The sequence below is a fragment of the Pseudophryne corroboree genome, chromosome 4 (genome assembly GCF_028390025.1).
Source record: "Pseudophryne corroboree isolate aPseCor3 chromosome 4, aPseCor3.hap2, whole genome shotgun sequence".
NCBI lineage: Eukaryota > Metazoa > Chordata > Amphibia > Anura > Myobatrachidae > Pseudophryne > Pseudophryne corroboree.
In genome coordinates, this window is record NC_086447.1 from 207,547,798 (window position 1) to 207,571,384 (window position 23,587).

Consider the following 23,587-nt stretch of genomic DNA (forward strand, 5'->3'; position numbering starts at 1 on the left):
TAAGGGCCCTTATGTATCTACTAATGAAAAATGTATAGAACACATGTAACTGTGACAGGGAAGGTGGGCCCCTCTCAGCTCTGGGCCCCATAGCAGCTGCACTCCTTTACCTATAGTAGCTATGCCCTTCTATATAACACATGTAGCTGTGACAGGGAAGGTGGGCTCCTCTCAGCTCTGGGCCCCATAGCAGCTGCACTCCTTTACCTATAGTAGCTATGCCCTTCTATATAACACATGTAACTGACAGGGAAGGTGGGCTCCTTTCAGCTCTGGGCCCCATAGCAGCTGCACTGCCTGCACCTATGGTTGCTACGCCCTTGACCTTGATTGTATATTTGTTTTTGGTTTACTCATTTGAAACTTGAGAATTTAATACATGGCGTGCAGCTTGGTAGTTGCGCCTTGAGGACAATGTATTAATTGTTAAGTTTATCAACATTGCTTGTATCAAACTCTGTGGCCACAGATATTTTTGACATATTAATCCAGTTTTATTAGGAATATTTTTAATAAAAGTCATGTCTTTATTCAGTTTCAGTATGATATGTCAGCTGTTGGGATCCCAGTGGTCAGGAGTTTGACGCAGAGATCCCGACAGACGGTATAGCAGCGGCGAGCGCAGCATGTCCCCTCACGGGCTCGCTGCACTTGCCACACATTCTGCCATCGGTATCCTGACAGCCAGGATCCCAACAGCCGGCAAAATGGATGTCTCTCCTTTATCCATACACAATATATCTGAAAGTGGCTGTAATAGTATAATACTAATAGAAAAACACCTACACTAAAGTAGCCCCCCTGGCGCCAATACAATTAGATTTATTCAATTAACAACATGTATATGTCCCAAATCTGCATGCAGCTCACTATACACAGAGGGACTTCCCAACCCTCTTCAAATGATAAAGAAAACTACAAACAGAAAAAATACAGACAGCGCTTGCAGATTTCTTATTATAATAAATGTATTAATTAGCTTTTATCTCAATGATAATTCTCCACTAGTACTATTATAGTACCAAAGATATAGATTAATAAAAAATCTTTCCCTTGCCTTAACAACAAATTTGCATATAAAATAAAAACTAAAACCACATTAACATAAATTAATAATTCATGATACATACAATAAAAGATTCAATGCTCTGCTCCATATATTAATTTAACTGGCCCTCTTAGTGCAAAAAAGATACAATAGTTTCAATGAGTCCCAGTGTTTCACTTAGTTGCTACAAAGCTGCAACAGCTGAGTCCGTTGTGTGGTTAATTATTTTCACTCGGTTTTATGTTGTATCCTTTCCTTAGTGATTTAATCTTGTAGTAGATGTTATAGCACTAAATAAGATATATGTAGAATAAGGCTTGCTTTCAATCACACATAGTACGTATAATGTTTAGCAGCTTTTTCACTCACTTTAAAGTGACGCTGATCAAGTTAGCAGCAATTTAATCATGTAGAACTCTTGGAGCAGTGAGATTAATGCATATAGTCACGATTTTTATAAAACATGGCCATGTTAAATTTTAATTACCACTCCGCCTCAGGGTTCCGTTTTTGTAGTCCTCCCGGCTCTGGTGCTAATTAACCTTTCGAGATGAGCCTTATCCGGAGATACGTCCAAATTCCTCCTGATGCTCGGCGTGGGTGGTAGATTGAGTTGACGCTGGCAGGTAAAATACAGAGACGCGTTTCACTGCCTACTGGCATCGGCAGCTTCCTCAGTCTGAAATCTGCAAGCGCTGTCTGTATTTTTTCTGTTTGTAGTATAATACTAACATCTGACTACTGTTGACCAACAGAAATCTGGATTTATCCAGCAACTTGTTAATAGTTGGGATTCAGTATGATTTCCCAATTCTCTGGATCCCGGTGTTCGAAATACCGACACCTGAATCCCGACAGTCAAAATCCCGACATTGTTCTCATTGTGGGGGTCATTCCGAGTTTATCGCACGGTAGCAGTTTTTTTCGGCCATGCGATCAGATAGTTGCGGCCTATGGGGGAGTGTATTTTAGCATAGCAAGTGTGCGATCGCTTGTGCAGAGGAGCTGTGCAAAATGTTTTTGTGCAGTTTCTGAGTAGCTCTGAACTTACTCAGCCACTGCGATCACTTCAGCCTGTCAGGTCCCGAAATTGACGTCAGACACCCGCCCTGCAAACGCCTGGAAACTCCCAGAAAATGGTCAGTTGCCACCCAGAAACGCCTTCTTGCTGTCAATCACCTTGCGATCGCTGCTGCAATCTCTTTCTTCGTAATGTCCCACGCTGCCCGGCATTTCCTACCGGGCAGCGACACCCTGTGTCTCCTTGTGGGCTCGCTGCGCTCGCCACTCTATTATATCCCGCCTCGGGTGGTGGCGTGGACCACCACCCAAGTGGGAATACCGGGCGGCGGTGAGGATTTTGACTGCAGTCATTTTGACTGCTGTCCGGATTCTGGCGTTGGTATTTCGAGAACTTAACTGCATTATATATACACACACACACACACACACACACACACACACATATATACATATATATACATTCACACGGGTAACATCCGGGTAACTACAGGCCGATCAGTTTGACATCTATAGTGGGGAAAATATTGGAAGGAATTCTAAGGGACAGTATACAGGAGTATCTGCAGACCACTAAGATTATTAGCAAGAACCAGCACAGGTTTGTGAGGAACAGATCATGTCAAACTAACTTAGTTAACTTCTACGAGGAAGTGAGCGACAATCTTGACCAAGGAAAAACAGTGGATGTGGTCTACTTAGATTTTGCAAAAGCCTTCGATACAGTTCCTCACAGGAGATTAATCATCAAATTAAAAGAGCTTGGCCTAGGAAAAACTGTTTGTACATGGATAAGCAACTGGCTGGAAAACAGGGTACAGCGAGTAGTGGTCAACGGGAAGTTCTCAAGCTGGACACCGGTTTTTAGCGGAATACCACAGGGGTCCGTACTCGGGCCACTACTGTTCAACATATTTATCATTGACCTAGATATAGGCCTGGAAAGCACAGTGTCAATCTTTGCAGATGATACTAAACTGTGTAGAGTAATTAATTCAGAAAAAGATATAGGGGGTCATTCCGAGTTGATCGCTAGCTGCTTTCGTTCGCAGCGCAGCGATCAAGCAAAAAAATGGCAATTCTGCGCATGCGTATGGGGCGCACTGTGCACGCGCGTCATACTTTCGCAAAAGCCGATGCAGTTTTACACAAGCTCTAGCGACGCTTTTCAGTTGCACTGCTGGCCGCAGAGTGATTGACAGGAAGTGGTTGTTTCTGGGTGGTAACTGACCATTTTCAGGGAGTGTGTGAAAAAACGCAGGCGTGCCAGATAAAAACGCAGGAGTGGCTGGAAAAACGTAGGCGTAGCTGGCCGAACGCAGGGCGTGTTTGTGATGTCAAAACAGGAACTAAATAGTTTGAAGTGATCGGAAGCTAGGAGTAGGTCTGCAGCTACTCTGAAACTGCCCACTTTTTTTTGTAGCAGCTTCGCAATCCTTTTGTTCGCACTTCTGCTAAGCTAAGATACACTCCCAGAGGGTGGCGGCTTAGCGTTTGCACTGCTGCTAAAAGCAGCTAGCAAGCGAACAACTCGGAATGAGGGCCATAGAGTCTCTGCAGAATTACTTATATAAACTTGAAATATGGGCGTCTAAACGGAGAATGAGGTTCAATATAGAAAAATGCAAGGTTATGCATTTTGGGACTAAAAACAAACTTGCATCCTATATATTAAACGGGGAAAGTCTAGGGGTAACAGTTTTGGAAAAGGATTTGGGGGTACTCATTGATAATAAACTTAATAACTGTATTCAATGTCAAAGCACAGTAAAGAAGGCAAGTAAGGTGTTAGCCTGCATAAAACGGGGAACTGAGACAAGGGACGAGGATGTAATTCTGTAGCTGTACAAATCATTGGTACGTCCGCACCTGGAATATTGTGTTCAGTTTTGGGCACCACTGTATAAAAAAGATATCGGTGAACTAAAGAGGGTTCAAAGGCGAGCTACTAAATTGATTGATTTAAGGGCTTGAGGGACTGGATTACAAAGAAAGGCTTACTAGGTTGAACATGTATACACTGGAAAAGAGGCGTCTAAGAGGAGACATTATTAATGTCTTCAAATAATAAAGGGGCACTACAAAGAGTTGTCAGAGGAATTATTTATTAAAAGAACTCTGTTTAGGACATGCGGGCACTCGCTGAGAGAAAATTCCGCACACAACAGAGGAAAGGGTTCTTCACTGTTAGGGCAATAAGGATTTGGAATTCCTTGCCAAGGAAGGTGGTAATGGTGGACACTATAAATGCATTTAAAAGGGGATTGGATTAATTTCTGATTGAAAAGGATATCCAAGGCTACAACATTTAAAATATTGAAGTTGTTAATCCGGGTTTAACGTGATTGTAGTTGTTAACTAGTCATAAAACATTATTCTGCAGGTACAGTAAAATCAACTCATCTTAATTCAATAAACAGGTTGAACAATTTGCCTCTTTTCAACTTCAATTACTATGTTATTTATATGCAGTATATACTGTATATATATATTGAATAGGCTGGCAGCCTGAGAAGTTTCAGCCACTGACTTTAATGAATATGCAGCTCCTGTGATTCCCCCACACTGCAGAGCACTGCACAGATTCAAACTAAAATATTGCACAAACTTCAAAGTCCAAAGTGAGTTAAGAATACTTTCAAAGTGCATATTCGTCCCTTGCAAGTTAGTAGCTGAAACAAATAATGCAGGTACTTGTAATTTGGCAATGTTGTGTTAGAACATCACTGATTTAATCACTTTGATTACAGGGTATTTATGGTCGAATGTTTATGTGGATAGTGACTAAAATCAATGGGGCTATTTTTAAGCCAGAACTGGGTACTGAGTGCAGGTCTATCGGACTATTGGACATCTTTGGTTTTGAGCATTTTAACACAAACAGGTAAGGAAATATCCTGACATTCATACCTAAATTGTTCCTATACCCTCACAAATCATTCCACCCCTGTCTCCTGTGCTTCTTCCAAATCAATATCTGTAATATCTCTACTCTTATATTTCCATAATTATTGCATCATTAAGCATGCAGTGATTACTCCTATTCTGAAAACAAAATAATTTTTACCCAAATTCTTGTCTTAAATTACCATCCCATTCTCCTTTCACCCACCAAACTGCTAGAGACATACTACTTATTGCATAGGGTGTAGTATGGTATGCCGGCGGCTGGGCTCCCGGAGACCAGCATACCGGCGCCGGGAGCCCGACCGCCAGCATACTGACAGCGTGGTGTGCGCAAATGAGCCCCTTGCGGGCTCGGTGGCGTGCTACGCGCGCCACGCTATTTTATTCACCCTCCAGGGGGGTCGTGGACCCCCATGAGGGAGAAAAAGTGTTGGTATGTCGGCTGTCGGGATTCCGGCGCCGGTATACTGTGCGCCGGGATCCCAACAGTCGGCATACTGAAGACCACCCATTGCATATTCAGTGATTGCTTCTCTGCATCCTCTTCCTCTTCACTGCCTTTATCATACTGGCCTTCCTCTAAACAGACTGTCACTCCTACAATCTATTTTTAATGCTATAATGATTTTTCTCACAAGACATTCTACTGCTGCTCTGTTCTGTCAGTCCCTTAATCACTACATTGGATGTCATACATTGGGTGTAAAATACTGTACTTCTACTAACATATAATGCAATCAACAAATCTACATCAAAACTCTTCACAACTTGATGCCTCTGCTGTGCACAAGATCTCTCTCTCACTCTTATTACCGTCTCCATTTTCCAGTTACAGGACTTTTTTTCCGGACTGTGCCTAGTATGTAGAACGCCTTCCTCTCACATCAAGACTTTCTTTTAGCCTCCAAAATCTTCAAGTGTTCTTTGAAACATATCTTTTCATATATGCATATCATATTCCTCAACAACCCATGTAACCTCCCCAGAATTTCAACCCAATTACCATCTACACAGTTCACACAAATGTATACAGTATGTGTTTTGGGTCAAACAATTGAGTTTGGCCTGGGCCAACCACCCCTCCATCCACACATGGAACATCATGATATCTCGGTAAGGGGGCCAGAACAAGTATCTGAACAAATACTGTGGGTATAGTGGGGACCCTGCAAGCCAAGTACAGGTGCCATCGGGACAGCGACTGTGCCAACCCCTAGGCAGTGACCGTTATTTTCAGCCATGGCGGTTCACCAGATTACATCACTCTGGGAGAGCTGTATCAAGCCTTGGAGAGATATAAAGTGGAGAAGTTGCCCAAAGCAACCTATCGGGGTCTAACTGTCATTTCAAAGACTGTGCTAAATAAATGACAGAAGCTGATTGGTCAATTTGCATAACTTCTCCACTCCACACTCTCTCCAAGGCATGATACATCTTCTCCGTTGAGTGACAAACTAAAATAACATTAAACTTTGGAGATGACTTATTCTTAAATGACTACTTGATAAAAACACATTTAACACATATTTACATGCAATAAATAAATAATTCTCTTTCCAGCTTTGAACAGCTTTGCATTAATTTTGCCAATGAACATCTACAGCAGTTTTTTGTGCGCCATATATTCAAGCTTGAGCAGCAGGAATACATTGCAGAGCAGTTACCCTGGCAACACATCGACTTCACTGACAACCAGCGCACATTGGATCTCATTGCCCTACGACCCATGAACATCATCTCACTCATTGATGAGGAAAGCAAGTTTCCCCAGGTAAGAAGCTCTATTTGACTTTCAACAATACGTAAAAAAAAAAATCTCTGCTACTCTAGAAAAAACAATAGCATAAAAAGACTGTCGGAATCTCTTGAGGGTATGATGTTGAAAATTGTGATCATTGCGCCACTATAGTAAAAGAGACCTAGCTTTTAGGGTAACAGTTTGCAGCCATTTTGAGATTTTGGGGATGCAAAATTCCCAGAGGAAACAGCGAAGAATAGTAGGTGTACCATACAGAGGGAGATTCCTAGATCCTTAGAACAGGTGAAGACATTGGGGTCTATTCATGAAGCAGTGAAAAGTGTGGAGAAGTGAGCTCATTGGAGAAGTTGCCCATGGCAACCAATAAGCACTGAAGTAACATTTATAATTTGCATATTATATAATTGTATGGAGCAGCTGATTGGTTTCCATAGTCAACTTCTCCACAGGCTCACTTCTCCACTCTTTTCACTGCTTCATGAATATACCCCATTCTCTTTTAGGTATTGATGTAATAAACTGTTTTAGGAAACTGAACACAGCTGTGTGATTGCTGTACATACACAGTGTACATGCTGAGACCAACTACATTTCAAATGCCATTTTCTGGCTAAGTGTACTAGCACTCGCTGAAGTATTCACGCATTTGAAGCACACAAGTGCCATTATCTTGCTATTATCATCCCATCAATTTGGGAGCCAATTGTTCACTTTCAAGTTTTTATCTTTGTATTGAATAAAATGGAGAATTTTGAAATTAAGCTTTGAGAATATGGCCTATACATTTTAGAATGGCGTAGCAAAGGAGGAGCTTGTAGGAATTCTCTTTGATTTGTGTATAACTTTAGCTTTCAGCAACCGATTCTATAATTTGGGACCAATCCTGTGGCTCCCCCCGTGTCCTCCAGGTCCCCAGGTCTTTTTCCCCATGTAACTTCTTGATCGCGTGATCATATTTTGGTAAGAGGGAGTAAAAAGTAGAGATGTGGATCCTAGAAAAAGACAAATGAAGACAAAGTTCCTTAAACGAAGCGAGCAGGTAGCAGATATTTAGGTTTTTCTATTATAAAGCCAATGCAAATATTGAAAAAAGTAGCTGAGTGGAATATTAAATGTGATCACATAGCTCATAAAACTCACACATATGGTTCTCTTTTTATTTTGCTTTAGGGAACAGATGCTACTATGTTGATCAAATTGAATTCCAATCACAGCAAAAGTAACATTTATATTGCATCCAAAAGTGTCCACGACACAAAATTTGGAATAAACCATTTTGCAGGAGTTGTGTACTATGAAACGGCAGGTGAGAACTGTGTACTCTGCGTAACATTGAGTTTATTTTCTACAATATATTTGAAGTCCATAAAAACACTTTATTTGGAAATATAATCTATAACTGTCAGTGCAATGAAAACATCAATTAAAATGCTAACTTTATTGCAAACAATAATTACTGTAGAGAACTAGGGCCAATATTTACTAAAAATCCGAGTTTGTCCGATTTGTGTTTTTTTTTCTAAGTCCCAACACGGGAATTCACTAAGCACAAATCTCGGCAGTGTTTGGGCTATTCGTATGTATACTGGCGCCGGCTGTAAAACCAATGAGGGACAATGGTGCATAAATAAAAATCACATATATTTAATAGACATAAAATAATATATTAAAATTAAAAAGTCTCAGAGTCATCACAATTGCTTTGACTGTTTGAAAGTCAGACACAGAGGTTGTCAATTAGGACCAATTGGATCCCACTAATGGTGTATAGTAAAGATGCACAGTCTCCGGTTAGGGCTCCCTCCTCATTAAATTGATCCAATTAGCAGCATGGGGAAAATCCAGGTCGCATTGGGTTTTTGGTGTCCAATAGGGGCAAAAAGCATGCTCCTGAGGAAGCTGGCAACCATTAGACCAGCGAAACGCGTTGAGCTAAGGACACTTACCACCAGTTTTGGATCCACCTGATCTCTCCGGTAACAATTGGACTCTTTGCCCCTATTGGACACCAAAAACCCAATGCGACCTGGATTTTCCCCATGCTGCTAATTGGATCATCATCTGCTAAAACTGAGATCCTGGGGACAACATCCTAAGGACTGGGTAATATTATTCTACTGAGTGAACCATAATTTAATGAGGAGGGAGCCCTAACCGGAGACTGTGCATCTTTACTATACACCATTAGTGGGATCCAATTGGTCCTAATTGACAACCTCTGCCTCTGACTTTCAAACAGTCAAAGCAATTGTGATGACTCTGAGACTTTTTAATTTTAATATATTATTTTATGTCTATTAAATATATGTGATTTTTATTTATGCACCATTGTCCCTCATTGGTTTTACAGCCGGCGCCAGTATACATATTTTTACATTGTTGTTCCATTACACTCAGGGGCTGACCTCCCCTTTACTGGCTGCCGTTGACAGCGCACTCATAGCCCCTTTTCCGTTTCTTTGGGCTATTCGTAATGGTTTGATTGGCAAAGTTCAGAAATACGAATGAATAGACCATCGGTCAAACGCGGCTGTTATTTCATACAACACGGGTATTCACTATTCATTCGTATTTGGGTGTTAGTCTCTGAGTGCTCAAGTGCGGGTGTATTTTTTTGCGAATCGTTAAAACAAGCAGCAAAAAAATAGACCTGCTTTTTCCAGTCGAGTTTGGATAACCATGCACGGATCAGTAAGATCTGTGCATGGTTATCTATGGGAAAGGGTCTGTTTACTGTAAAAACTGGGGGGGAAATTTGCGTGGGGTCCCCCCTCCTAAGCATAACCAGCCTCGGGCTCTTTGAGCCGGTCCTGGTTGAAAAAATATGGGGGGAAAAATGACAGGGGTTCCCCCATATTTGATCAACCAGCACCGGGCTCTGCGCCTGGTCCTGGTGCCAAAAATACGGGGGGACAAAAAGCGTAGGGGTATTATTCAGACATCGGAAAATACGAATTTGGAAAAGTCGTCAGCTTAGTGAATGACCGTATCAGGATTCAAAAAGTTGCAGTAAAATGCACCCGATACCATTCGAGATCAAACACCCTTAAAAACGGCAAAAACACGAATCTTTGTAAATATACCCCTAGGACTAAGGCGATGGAAAAGCTAAGTGCTAACATGTTACTGCTCTAAGTATGACATCCACATATATTTGAGCTGAATATGTGCTCCTACATATCCGTATACTGTATGTTCTGTTTGCCAATAATTATTTTAATAACTATTTTAATTCTGCATTTTCTCTATTAAATTTTCAGTGCTTTTTTTAACGCATCACTATTTGCATAAATTGTTTTTGCTAAATTAAACTGTTTTGCAGAAAATACTGATTGCTACATTTTTTCAAGTTGGGATTCTGTAATTTGGTCTTATTTATTATTCACCAACACAGGATAAAGACAAGTTCCACAGTGTATTCTCTTAACACCCCTTTCTGCAGCGGGGTACACTGGGGTTCCACAGGGAATAACATCGGGGTGTAGAGTAGGATCTTGATCCGAGGCACCAACAGGCTAAAAGCTTTGACTGTTCCCAAGATGCTCAGCGCTGCCTCCTCTATAACCCCGCCTCCGTGCACAGGAGCTCAGTTTGTAAGTTGGTGCCCTGCAGGCAGGACACTAAAGGGGGGTACTCACGGAGCGATCGCTGGTTAAAATCTAAGCAATCTGACTAGATTGCTTAGATTTTAACAAGAGGCGTGTCTGGTGGTCTCATCTGCTGTGCCTGTCACTACCGTCACCTCCCTGAGGGGACCGACAGATAAGCATGTGGAGGGTTGCTCGAAGTCTATTTAGACGCTTGCCTGAGCTATGCATAGGCTTTCTATTGTGGCCTCTTGGGCTGCTAAAGCTATAGAGGCCTGGGTTCAGGAAGTTGAGACGGAACTACCGTCTAATTTTCCTGATAATGCTAGGCAGTGTCTTTCATATATTATTACGGCCTCCCATTATATTTAGGAGGCGGCATTTGATGCAGGTATCCTGGCAGCCAAAGCATCTACTACGTCTATTCTGGCTCGCCGGATCCTCTGGTTGCGGTCCTGGTCTGTAGATCTGGACTCTAGAAAGGCCTTGGAGGTGATCCCTTTGAGGGAAACATAGTTTTTGGGGAAAATCTCAACAAGATCATTGCTGACTTAGCATCTGCTAAGACTGCATGTCTGCCTAGTACTACTCCTTCGGCTCCGAAGGCTAAGAGTACTTCCTTTCATTCCTTTCGACCTCCAGGTTAGGCAAAGGGTCAGGCGTACCCAATACAGGCTTGCACTTCCAAATCCACTAAGCCCAAACCTAAATGTGCCTGGGCTGACCGTCAGCCTGCTTCCAAAACAGAGTTGAAGACAACTTCAGACGCCTGGCTACAGGAAGTCGTCACTCACGGATACGCCATATCCTTCAAGAAATGTCCCCCTCATCACTTTTGCCTGACAGACATCCCTTCGGATCAGGTAAAGGCAAAGACTCTTCGTTCGGTGGATCAGTCCCTCCTGGATACAGGAGTGGTAGTGCCGGTGCCTCTGGCTCAGAGAGGCAGGAGGTACTATTCAACACTGTTTCTAGTCCTGAAACCAAATGGTTCCTCTCGGCCCATTCTCAACCTCAAGTCTTTGAACAAGTTTGTGAGGGTCTCCAAGTTTTGTATGGAAACCCTTCGCTCTATTGTCCTGTCTTTGGGGCCAGGGGACTATAGGGTATCCCTGGACATACAGGATGCTTACCTACACATACCTATTGCCGTGTCGCATCAGCTATACCTGCGGTTTGCTATTGGCAACCTCCATTATCAATTCCGGGCCTTACCCTTTGGACTGACTATGGCTCCGCGAATCTTCACCAAGGTAATGGCGGCGATGACGGCCCTGCTCCGCCGTCAGGGTATCAGGATCCTACTAGTGTCAATACACTCGGTGATGCAAGTACTAGGCCTCATGGTGTCGGTTTTCGACATTGTAGAGTACGCTCAATTTAATTTCCGCCCTCTGCAGAAGCTGATTCTTGCCAAGTGGGACGGCCTGCCTCACCGGATCAGGTCTCACATGAGCTCCTTGTCTCCGGAGGTTCATCTGTCACTGAGCTGGTGGCTACAGGACCAACAATTTTGCAGGGGTCATTCCTTCTGGATCTCCAACTGGGTCCTCCTGATGATGGATGCCAGTCTGAGGGGTTGGGGCACGGTGTTGGAGCAACACTCTCTTCAGGGTCAGTGGAACCAGGGAGAGTCTCTCCTCCCAATAAACATTCTGGAATTGCGGGCAGTGTTCCATGCTCTGAAACTGGCCCAGCATCTGGTACAGAACAGGCCTGTTCATGTACAGTTGGACAACACCACCACGGTAGCGTACATAAATCTAAGGCGGCACTCAAAGCCGCATGGCAATGATGTAAGTGTCAAAGATTCTTCAATGGGCGGAACGCCATCTGCCAGCCATCTCGGTAGTGTTCATTCTGGGGGTCCTCAACTGGGAAGTGGACTTCCTCAGTAGTCAGGACGTACACGCGGGAGAGTGGAGCCTTCATCCCAAAGTATTTCAACTCCTAGTGGACAAGTGGGGTCTACCAGATGTATACCTGATGGCGTCTCGACACAATCACAAGGTTTCGGTCTTCGGAGCAAGAACAAGGGATACTCAAGCGGAGTTTGTGGATGCACTGGCAATTCCATGGAACTTTCGGCTGCCATACGTGTTCCCTCCGGTGTCACTCCTGCCCAGAGTAGTGAGGAAGGTCAAGCAAGAAGGAGGAATCCTACTTCTGATAGCTCAGGCGTGGCCCAGGCGGCATTGGTTCTCAGACCTACAGGGTCTCCAGCTGGAGCGTCCTCTTCTGCTTCCACAATGACCAGACCTCCTCGTTCAGGGCCCTTATGTCTACCGGACCTGGTCAGGCTGGTTTTGACAGCATGGCTCTTGAATCTTCCGTACTGAGGGCCAAAGGATTTTCTGAGGCAGTCATTCAAACTGTGTTGAAGGCCCGTAAGCCGGCTTCTGCTCGGATTTACCATAGGGTCTGGAATTCTTACTTTGCTTGGTGCGCATCTAACAATCATGTCATTTACAAGTTTAGTACGGCCTAATTTTTTGGCTGCCTACAAAAGGGCCTGGACTTGGGCCTTTGGCTGGCCTCCCTCAAGGTTCATATTTCTGCCTTGTCGGTATGGTTTCAGAGAAAAATTGCGACTCTGCCTGATGTTCATACATTCACTAAGGGTGCTTTTACTGATTCAACCTCCCTATGTCCCACGCCTGCGTTTTTTTCAGACACGCCTGCGTTTTTACAAACACTCCCTGAAAACGGTCAGTTGACACCCAGTAAAGCCCCCTTCCTGTCAATCTTCTTGCGGCCGCCAGTGTGAAGGAAAACTTTGCTAGAACCTGAGCACAACCACAAAGAGCTTTGTACCCGTACATCGTGCGTGCGCATTGCGGGGCATGCGCAGAAATGCCGTTTTTTTCACCTGATCACTGTGCTGCAAAAATCGTCAGCAATCGATCAACTCAGAATGACCCCCATGGTGCAATGGAGCTTGGGCCTAATTCAGCATGAGTTGTAGTTTTGCACAAAAATCGCTAAACTGCAACTCTTTCCACAAACATGGGGGTGGCCTCCCTGCACAGGGCAAGGCCGCCCAGCATGCCGGGTCCCCCACGCTAAATTGCGAGTGCTTTGCTAAACAACGAAGCACTCACAACTTTAGGGTAGCCCCTTGCCTTCGTGGCAGTCGCCGGGCTGCCATGTTTTGGGTTGCAGCCACCGCGGCCCACCCAGCAAAAGGTCCGGACCAGGCCCACCCAATGCCATGACGACGCCCAGAAAACACTGCAACGCGGCCCCCCCCGCCGTCACTTAGACTGCGATTGCAATAATGTTGTTTTTTTTGCAAAGCATGCTACAATTAAAGATATCTACAATCTGATAGTTTGCTGAGGTACACCAGAATCAATATATGCTCCTTCATTGCACACGTGAAAAAATGTGTATATGCAGAATTGTACACTGTACACCCATCCCCTTTTTGTATGCTTGTAAGCTATTAATCATAGTCCATGCACATTTGCCCTATACTAGGCCCGAAAGATGTGCCTCCAAACAGGCGTATTTACTCTTACATCCAACGTTACTTATCCCATAGTTCCATCAACTTAATTTAATTGAACTTTGCCTATGCGAGAGCACCATCATTTAGCCCAGGTACACCTCTTCGGTACATTTGGAGGAATGTGAGAATAATACTATATCAAACAGTTTATAGCACTGGTCTACGTTATCCTACAGTTGATGTTGGCTTCCTGATGGAAATATTGGATATCAATCGACAGTAGAGATGTTGTTGTAATCAGTGTTGGGTCTTTTCTTTTTCACTCAGGATTCCTGGACAAGAACCGTGATTTGTTGAGTACCGATTTTCTTCTTATGATCCACTCTTCTACCAGTAAATTTCTGAAGCGGGTCTTCCAACTGGAGAAGGAAACCAATAGCACCTCAATGCGTGGAATCATCCGAAACACAAGCCTTAGCAATCACAAGGTTGTCTTCTTTACTACTCCTGGCTCTCAATCTTATAGAGCACCTGTTTATGGAATAAGCCACATACTGTGATAGGGTTTGAATCTTTCTGTGAGCACTGTAAATACGTGTGTGCAAGTTCATACATTTTCTAAGATTTGATGAAGTGGAACTCATTTGTATAATTTTGACTGTTTGATGCTTGCATTAGCAAGCCAAATTCTGTATAGGTCGACAGTGTCTAGGTCAACAGTCAGTAGGTCGACCCTGTATGGTCAACATGCATTAGGCTGACATGATCAAAAGCTCAACAAGTGAAAGGTAGACATTACTTCAGGTGGATAGGTACAAAAGGTTGACATGTTCAAAAAGTCGACATGACAATAGTCTCAAGTTCTTGGGGTGTTTTTCATGTTTTTTCAACTTTTCCTTGATTTGCTATCCACGTGGACTATGATTGAGAATAGTAACATGGTGAGCACAGCGAGCCACCTTGCCCAAAGCTTGGCGAGCGAAACGAACCCATGAGGGTCTACGTTTGCACTAATTGTGGTCACATATGAAACATGCACAATGACCCCCAAAAAACTTGTGTTGACCTTTTTCATGTCGACAATTGTCATGTCAACCTTTTTAACCCTGGAGACCCTTTGACCCTGTTGACCTAATGCATGTCGACCATATGGGATCGAACTAATGACTATCTAGACAGTGTCAATCTTCCACACCCATTCTTTGTAGAACAGTATGCTGGCATTTGTGTAGTAGCAGTAAATTGCTTTGGCTGAAAGGTGTTGACTGATGGTGTTTATGGCAAAATGGTTATAATCTATATATTATTTATTCACCTGCAGATCTCAGACACAAGTAAGTCTTTACCCACTCTTGGTGGACAATTCAAACAGTCTCTGGAGCAGCTGATGAAAATTCTGGGCAGTTGCCAGCCTTACTTTGTTCGTTGCATCAAGCCTAACACATTAAAGAAGCCATTGGTAGGTGTGACCTGTTGTGTTCCTTGGTGTACTATCCTTAAACATTTTTTAAATAAGCCTTAAAGGAAAATGGTTCATCAAAAATAATAAACCATATTACTAAACAGTGGAAGAAGGACACTTAAATGCAGCGCACTTCAACATAATGGAAGACACACATGCACCTTTTTCATACAAATAAACACTGGAAACAGTCTATTATAATATCAATGTTTCGGAGCCAGATCATGGGGCTGATTCATAGTTCGGAACAAGGCAAAAACAACACCTAACAAATCAGTTTATAGTACATTTCAGAATGGTTGATACATTTAGAAATCTTAAAACAAGTATAAAAAATGTCAATCCTCCTCAGTAAGGGTTTGAGAAAAGTCCTTCTGCCATTTATATTGGGAGGATAACTTCCCATGAACCTTATCTAAAAGCTGATACCGGTACCACCAATAAATATTCCCCTTCAATGATGGAGATTGTAGACGTGATACTAATACCGGGGGAAAAGACAATTTCTTCAGGGGCAAGGGCAAATAACACTGCAGCCAATGTCTAAGCTGTAAATATTTATAAAAGTCCTGAGGCGATACATTAGAATCTCTTTGAAGAGATGAGAAAGGGACTAATCCATCCTCCCGTAACACATCCTTCAGAGAAGACAAGCCAGTTGCAGTCCGGGAGTCAAGTGGTAAGGTTATAATTGGGCAGCTATAGTTTTAAGAATTAGTTCCGGGGATGGTAGGGAGATTCCTTTGCTAGAAAATATGTATTTTTGCCAAACTTGAATTGTAGTATGCACTGCTTTACAAGCATTAATTCGAAGTGGGTTAACTGATGTAAGTAGTCATAATAAATCTTGGAAACTAAACAGCAACATAATAGATCTCTCTATGATCACCCACGGCTTTGGAGAATCAGATTGAAACCAGTCTTTGATCTGGCTTAATATGCAAGCAGAAGGGTAAAATTCAAAGTCTGGGAAAGTAGCTCCACCTATAGCTTTTGGGAGAGCAATGGTGTTCCTAGCTATCTTAGGTTTAGCTCCTCTCCAAATATACCTAGTAATAATTTGATTAAGTTTATTGTAAAGGGGTCTAGAAAGAGGTCTGGGAATCAGGGCCGGTTCTGGGGCTCTGTGCGCCCGGGCGGCAATAGGGGCGTGGCTTCGTACAGGGGGCGTGGTCATTTAAGCCCCCTGTACAGACTGAAATGGTGTGCGGTGCGCGATGACGTCATCGCGCACCGCACAGCAAAGGTCCTCGCCACGAAGGGAAACTCGCGTCTAGTTCCCTTCGTGGAGAGGACCTTTGCTGTGCGGTGCGCGATGACGTCATCGCGCACCGCACAGTAAAGGACCTCTCCACGAAGGGAAACTAGACGCGTACGCGTCTAGTTCCCTTCACAGCGGCCAGCGGCAGGCACAGCAGCAGCGGATCTTGCCCTGGTGCGGCGCCCTCCGGATGGCGCCCTGCGCCCTCCGGAAGGCGGCGCCCCGGGCAAAAGTCCTGCTTGCCCATGGCAAGATCCGCTACTGCTGGGAATAGTACGATAAAGGTATATCAGTTTAGGCAAAAGGACCATTTTAGCAGCTGCTATACGCCCTAAATAAGAGGCAAAAATAAGAGGCGATAAAGGACAGCCTTGTCGTGTGCCATCAGTAGTATCAAACCCCAAGGAGAGACATCCATTAACATACACCTTAGCAGATTGAGAAGAGTAAAGTGCCAAAATAGAATCAAGTATTCCACCTTGGAAGCCAAAGCAGTGTAATGTGGCTTGCAGAAACCCCCAATGTAGTCTGTGAAACACCTTCTCGGCATCTAAAGACAGAACTAGTAAAGGAGACTGATGAGAGTCACAGTACTCTATAACGTTGATAACCCTACGTGTATTGTCTGGAGCCTGCCTGCCCGGTATGAACCCCACCTGGTCCGGTTTAATAAGGGAGGGTAGAAGTGGGCATATATGATTTGCAACCAAGTTAGCAAAAAGCTTGATATCCGCGTTTAATAATTCAATGGGTCGATAATTTTGTACAGAAAAGGATGCTACCAATATTTCCTTCGGGAAACATTTATCCTCTGAAGCCTCATTAGACACATATACCAAAACCGGAGCCAAATCGCCTTTAAATACCTTATAAGCCGTCCAGTCCAGGAGCTTTGTCAGAGGGTAATGAGTCTATGGGGTGTATTTAATATATATCGGATCCTTTCCAACAGTAAGGATCCGACATCTCAGTATTCAATAGGCTGTCGGATTTGGCCATTCCCGACAATGCCAACCCGACTTTTTTTTATAGTCTAATTATCATTGTCGGAAACGGGGCTAAAACCTGCCGGATTTGGGCGCGTTTCCAACAAAACACGTGGATCGGTGGCTTAAGCCGCTAATTCACCTGCTTTCTGACAAGTCAGAATTCGCGACTTGTCAGAAAAACGGAGGCAGCATTGTAGGTCAAAATCCCATCCGGCCTAAAAAAAGTCGGAAACTGCCATCTTTCCGACAAGACGGCAGTTTCCAACTTCAGTTAAACACTCCCCTATAGCAGTTTCTACTTCAGTTAATGACCAGGGTTCAGAGTCCAGAGAGGGAAGAGATAATGGGCCTAGGGAAGAGATAATGGGCCTAATTCCGAGTTGATTGCAGCAGCAAATTTGTTAGCAGTCGGGCAAAACCATGTGCACTGCAAGGGGGGGGGGGGGCAGATATAACATGTACAGAGAGCGTTACAATTGGGTGGGGTGTGTTCAAACGTAAATCTAAATTGCAGTGTAAAAATAAAGCAGTCAGTATTTCTCTAACGTCCTAAGTGGATGCTGGGGACTCCGTAAGGACCATGGGGATTAGCGGCTCCGCAGGAGACTGGGCACAACTAAAGAAAGCTTTAGGACTACCTGGTGTGCACTGGCTCCTCCCACTAAGACCCTCCTCCAGACCTCAGTTAGATTCTTGTGCCCGGCTGAGCTGGATGCACACTAGGGGCTCTTCTGAGCTCCTAGAAAGAAAGTATATTTAGGTTTTTTATTTTACAGTGAGATCTGCTGGCAACAGACTCACTGCAGCGAGGGACTAAGGGGAGAAGAAGCGAACCTACCTAACAGGTGGTAGTTTGGGCTTCTTAGGCTACTGGACACCATTAGCTCCAGAGGGATCGACCGCAGGACCCGACCTTGGTGTTCGTTCCCGGAGCCGCGCCGCCGTCCCCCTTACAGAGCCAGAAGCATGCAGAGTCCGGAAAATCGGCGGCAGAAGACTTCGGTCTTCACCAAGGTAGCACACAGCACTGCAGCTGTGCGCCATTGCTCCTCATGTACACCTCACACTCCGGTCACTGATGGGTGGGGGGGGCGCCCTGAGGGCAATATATGACACCTTGGCTGGCAAATCTACATCATATATAGTCCTAGAGGCTATATAGATGTAAAATTACCCCTGCCAGTATTCCAGAAAAAGCGGGAGAAAGTCCGCCGAAAAAGGGGCGGGGCTTCTCCCTCAGCACACTGGCGCCATTTTCTCTTCACAGTGCAGCTGGAAGACAGCTCCCCAGGCTCTCCCCTGTAGTTTTCAGGCTCAAAGGGTTAAAAAGAGAGGGGGGGGCACTAAATTTAGGCGCAATATATGTATACAAGCAGCTATTTGGGGAAAAATCACTCAGTTATAGTGTTAATCCCTGCATTATATAGCGCTCTGGTGTGTGCTGGCATACTCTCTCTCGGCCTCCCCAAAGGACTTTGTGGGGTCCTGTCCTCAGTCAGAGCATTCCCTGTGTGTGTGCGGTGTGTCGGTACGGCTGTGTCGACATGTTGGATGAGGAAGGTTACGTGGAGGCGGAGCAGAGGCCGATAAATGGGATGTCGCCCCCTGTGGGGCCGACACCAGAGTGGATGGATAGGTGGAAGGTATTAACCGACAGTGTCAACTCCTTACATAAAAGGCTGGATGACGTAACAGCTGTGGGACAGCCGGCTTCTCAGCCCGCGCCTGCCCAGGCGTCTCAAAGGCCATCAGGGGCTCAAAAAACGCCCGTTACCTCAGATGGCAGACACAGATGTCGACACGGAGTCTGACTCCAGTGTCGACGAGGTTGAGACATATACACAATCCACTAGGAACATCCGTTACATGATCTCGGCAATGAAAAATGTGTTACGCAATGGCGTCGGCCAGGCGTGTATCAGAATTGGCGGCTTTGTCATGCAAAAGCCCTTATCTGTATTTTATATGGATAAGGCGGAATTGAGGACTCGTTCCCAATTCCTTCCTAAGGTGGTAGCAGTTTTTCATGTGAACCAACCTATTGTGGTGCCTGCGGCTACTTGGGACTTGGAGGATTCCAAGTTTCTGGACGTAGTCAGGGCCCTGAAAAGTATATGTTTCCAGGACGGCTGGAGTCAGGAAAACTGACTCGCTATTTATCCTGTATGCACCCAACAAGCTGGGTGCTCCTGCTTCTAAGCAGACTATTGCTCGCTGGATCTGTAGCACGATTCAACTTGCACATTCTGCGGCTGGACTGCCGCACCCTAAATCTGTGAAAGCCCATTCCACGAGGAAAGTGGGCTCTTCTTGGGCGGCTGCCCGAGGGGTCTCGGCTTTACAAATTTGCCGAGCTGTTACTTGGTCGGGTTCAAACACTCTTGCAAGAGTCTACAAGTTTGATACCCTGGCTGAGGAGGACCTAGAGTTTTCTCATTCGGTGCTGCAGAGTCATCCACACTCTCCCGCCCGTTTGGGAGCTTTGGTATAATCCCCATGGTCCTTACGGAGTCCCCAGCATCCACTTAGGACGTTAGAGAAAATAAGATTTTACTCACCGGTAAATCTATTTCTCGTAGTCCGTAGTGGATGCTGGGCGCCCATCCCAAGTGCGGATTGTCTGCAATACTTGTATATAGTTATTGCCTAACTAAAGGGTTATTGTTGAGCCATCTGTTGAGAGGCTCAGTTGTTATCATACTGTTAACTGGGTATAGTATCACGAGTTATACGGTGTGATTGGTGTGGCTGGTATGAGTCTTACCCGGGATTCAAAATCCTTCCTTATTGTGTCAGCTCTTCCGGGCACAGTATCCTAACTGAGGTCTGGAGGAGGGTCTTAGTGGGAGGAGCCAGTGCACACCAGGTAGTCCTAAAGCTTTCTTTAGTTGTGCCCAGTCTCCTGCGGAGCCGCTAATCCCCATGGTCCTTATGGAGTCCCCAGCATCCACTACGGACTACGAGAAATAGATTTACCGGTGAGTAAAATCTTATTTTAACCTGCACAGAAACAAAATAACACACCCAAATCTAACTCTCTCTGCAATTGTTACATCTGCCCCCCCCCCCCCCTCCCCTGCAGTGCACATGGTTTTGCCCAACTGCTAACAAATTTGCTGCTGCAATCAACTCGGAATTACCCCCAATGTTTGCAAGAAAGTATCTGTATCCACAATAGATGGTTGAGGAGTACAAGGATCACCCTTGATGTTATAGAGACGCAAATAATATTCGGCAAACGTATTGGCGATTTCGTGGGGGTCTGAGAACTTAGAATCGATAGATGTATAAACATGTTGCACGCAATGCTTTCCACCCCCTCAATTTACGTGCCAGCATCCGGCCAGCCTGATTGCCAAAAACATAAAACTTCTGATTAAGCCGTACCAAATTACTTTGTACTTCATTCAGCGAGAACGCATTTACGTTCTCCCGAGCTAAAAGAAGATGTCGGAAGAGTGATTTATCAGAAGGATTCGCTTTATGGGCCATCTCCAAATTGCAAATATCCACTTCTGCTTGTTCATATCTGCGTCTATTGGGGGTAATTCCAAGTTGATCGCAGCAGGATTTTTTTTAGCAGTTGGGCAAAACCATGTGCACTGCAGGGGAGGCAGATTTAACATGTGCAGAGAGAGTTAGATTTGGGTGTGGTGTGTTCAATCTGCAATCTAATTTGCAGTGTAAAAATAAAGCAGCCAGTATTTACCCTGCACAGAAACAAAATAACCCACCCAAATCTAACTCTTTCTGCACATGTTATATCTGCCTCCCCTGCAGTGCACATGGTTTTGCCCAACTGCTAAAAAAAAAATACTGCTGCGATCAACTTGGAATTACCCCCATAATCCCTCTTCATCTTTGCAGCTATTTGTATCACTGAGCCTCTAACCACTACTTTGAGGGAACACCAATGATTAAATATGGAAGTGTCCTTAGGATCGTTATCACTGAGATGATAATACAAGGATTACTGTTTGGCTTGATGAGCCTCTTTCCATGGACCTGGAACCAACCTTCTTACCCCTACCTCCCAAAGTATCAGTAGTGGGGAGTGATCTGACCATGTCATGGGAAGAATGTCAATTTTACAGATAGAGGCTAGGGTCCATTTGTCTGAAAGGGTTAAATCAATTCTGAAATATGACCTATGGATATGAGAATAAAATGAGAAATCACTCACAGTAGGGTTTGTGGATCTCCAAACATCAAACGGGTCATATTCCGCCAAAAATTGTCGGAATCCCTTAGCAGGATCACTAGGTAGAGAATTATGTAAGACAGTAGACCTGGATCTATCAAGTATCGGGTCTAAAACCGTATTAAAATCTCCCAGAATTAAAAGGGCTCCCTTAACACTGCTTTGTAAGGTCCTACATAATTTCCTGCAAAATTATAGTTTATTGTTGGGGGCATAGCATGAGACAAGTGTAACCTCTACATTGTCCAAGTTACCAACTAATATCAGATATCGCCCTTCTGTATCAGAATATTGAGACTTCAATTAAAACAAACAATGTTGGGAAATGAGAATGAACACCCCAGCTTTCTTCTCAGGACCATTAGCTGTGAAACAGAGGGGATATCTAGATGTCACAACTGAGGGTTTTAGCTGACAGGAGGAAGCCTCAGTTGTAGGGGCTGAGAGGAACTTAAACCGGGGAGGTTTAATCAGACCCCTGGACATGTAAGTGTTAATAGGAAACCTGAAGGTGTGACCATGACAACCAGGTAAAAGTAAATTAAAAGTTTATTGACAAACTCCGTGTAACAACAGACAACAAATGATGACAGTGGCAATAAATAATATTCCTGGAACACTTTGACCATGGAAGGTGTAACAGAGCACTGGTAGGTTAAGAACAGCTGTTAAAGTCCTTGATGGAAAAACCTTACCAGGCCTGGCTGTAGTAGTGCAGATAACCAAGGAACATGCCAGTAGATGGAATAGATGAAGCTGGTAACTTGAATCAGCTGTTGTGTTTGCTGGATAGAACCAGCCAGGTGGTAAGACACGGAGTGGATGCTGAGTGGGATCAGCCAGGTGATAAAGTCACTGAGTGAATGCTGGATGGAACCAGCCAGGTAATAATACACGGAGTGGAAACTGTAAGATGCTAGAGAGCGTGGAAACAGAGGAGTTGAAGGATGGTTACCAGTGGTAGTGGATACTGCTGATAAGTAGGAATCCGCTGGAACAACACCGGCACTTTAAGGATACTGGAATCTGCTGGAAGCAGGCTGCTGGAAACAGATGGGTTAATAGCTGGAAGCTGGATCAGCCACGGAGGACTGCAGAGTCAGGCTGCACCGCAGGATGGTAGGCAGGTGCGGGTCTCTTAGTGGATGCTGGAGACAGGAGCTGGAACCTGGAAAAACAACCACAGGAGAGAGAGACTGGAACAAGGTATGACAAACAAAGCACTGACGACTTGCTAGCCCAGGCACAGGATACTTATACCTGCAGCAATGCAGGTATTGGTTGGGCAATTATGCAGATTTCCAGGCAGTGGATTGGAGAAACTGAAGCATGTGATTGAATCCAACATGGCTGCGCCCATGTTAGAACTTGGAGGGAAAACTGGTTTGGGAATCCATGTGGAAACATAACTGTAATGGCGGCGCCGGCCGCAGAGGACAGGAGACGCCATGCAGGATTCAAACATGGCGCCGCTGTGACAGCGTCTCAGCGTGACAGGAGGGATATGCAGAATGTGGACACAGATGAGATCCGGCCTTGGAACGCTGAGCCAGCCTCAGGAGACATCTGAAAGGCAAGTAATGGCGTCCAGATACCCGGATCGTGACAGCACCCCCCCCTTTAGGAGTGGCCCCAGGACACTTCTTAGGCTTTAGAGGAAACTTCGAGTGGAAATTCCGGACCAAGACAGGAGCATGGACATCTGAGGCATTGGTCCAAGAGCGTTCTTCAGGACCATAGCCCTTCCAGTCAATAAGATACTGCAACTGACCGTAACGGAAACATGAGTCCAGAATCTTGGCCACCTCATACTCGACTCCCCGTTGAGTCTGAACTTTAGGAGCTGGAGGAAGTTCCAAATGAAACCGATTCAGGATCAGCGGTTTCAACAGGGAAACATGG

At 44.6% G+C, this 23,587-nt stretch overlaps 1 protein-coding gene across 1 annotated transcript in view; it reads left to right on the forward strand.

Moving 5' to 3' along the window:
- Positions 1 to 23,587, forward strand: part of MYO7B (myosin VIIB) — a 501,657-nt gene that overhangs the window by 234,344 nt on the left and 243,726 nt on the right. Inside the window, exons 12-16 of the mRNA XM_063915865.1 lie at positions 4,819 to 4,952; positions 6,536 to 6,746; positions 7,905 to 8,040; positions 14,100 to 14,260; positions 15,094 to 15,231. Of these exons, the coding sequence (XP_063771935.1) occupies positions 4,819 to 4,952; positions 6,536 to 6,746; positions 7,905 to 8,040; positions 14,100 to 14,260; positions 15,094 to 15,231 (780 nt within the window). The remainder of the gene's footprint in view (positions 1 to 4,818; positions 4,953 to 6,535; positions 6,747 to 7,904; positions 8,041 to 14,099; positions 14,261 to 15,093; positions 15,232 to 23,587) is intronic.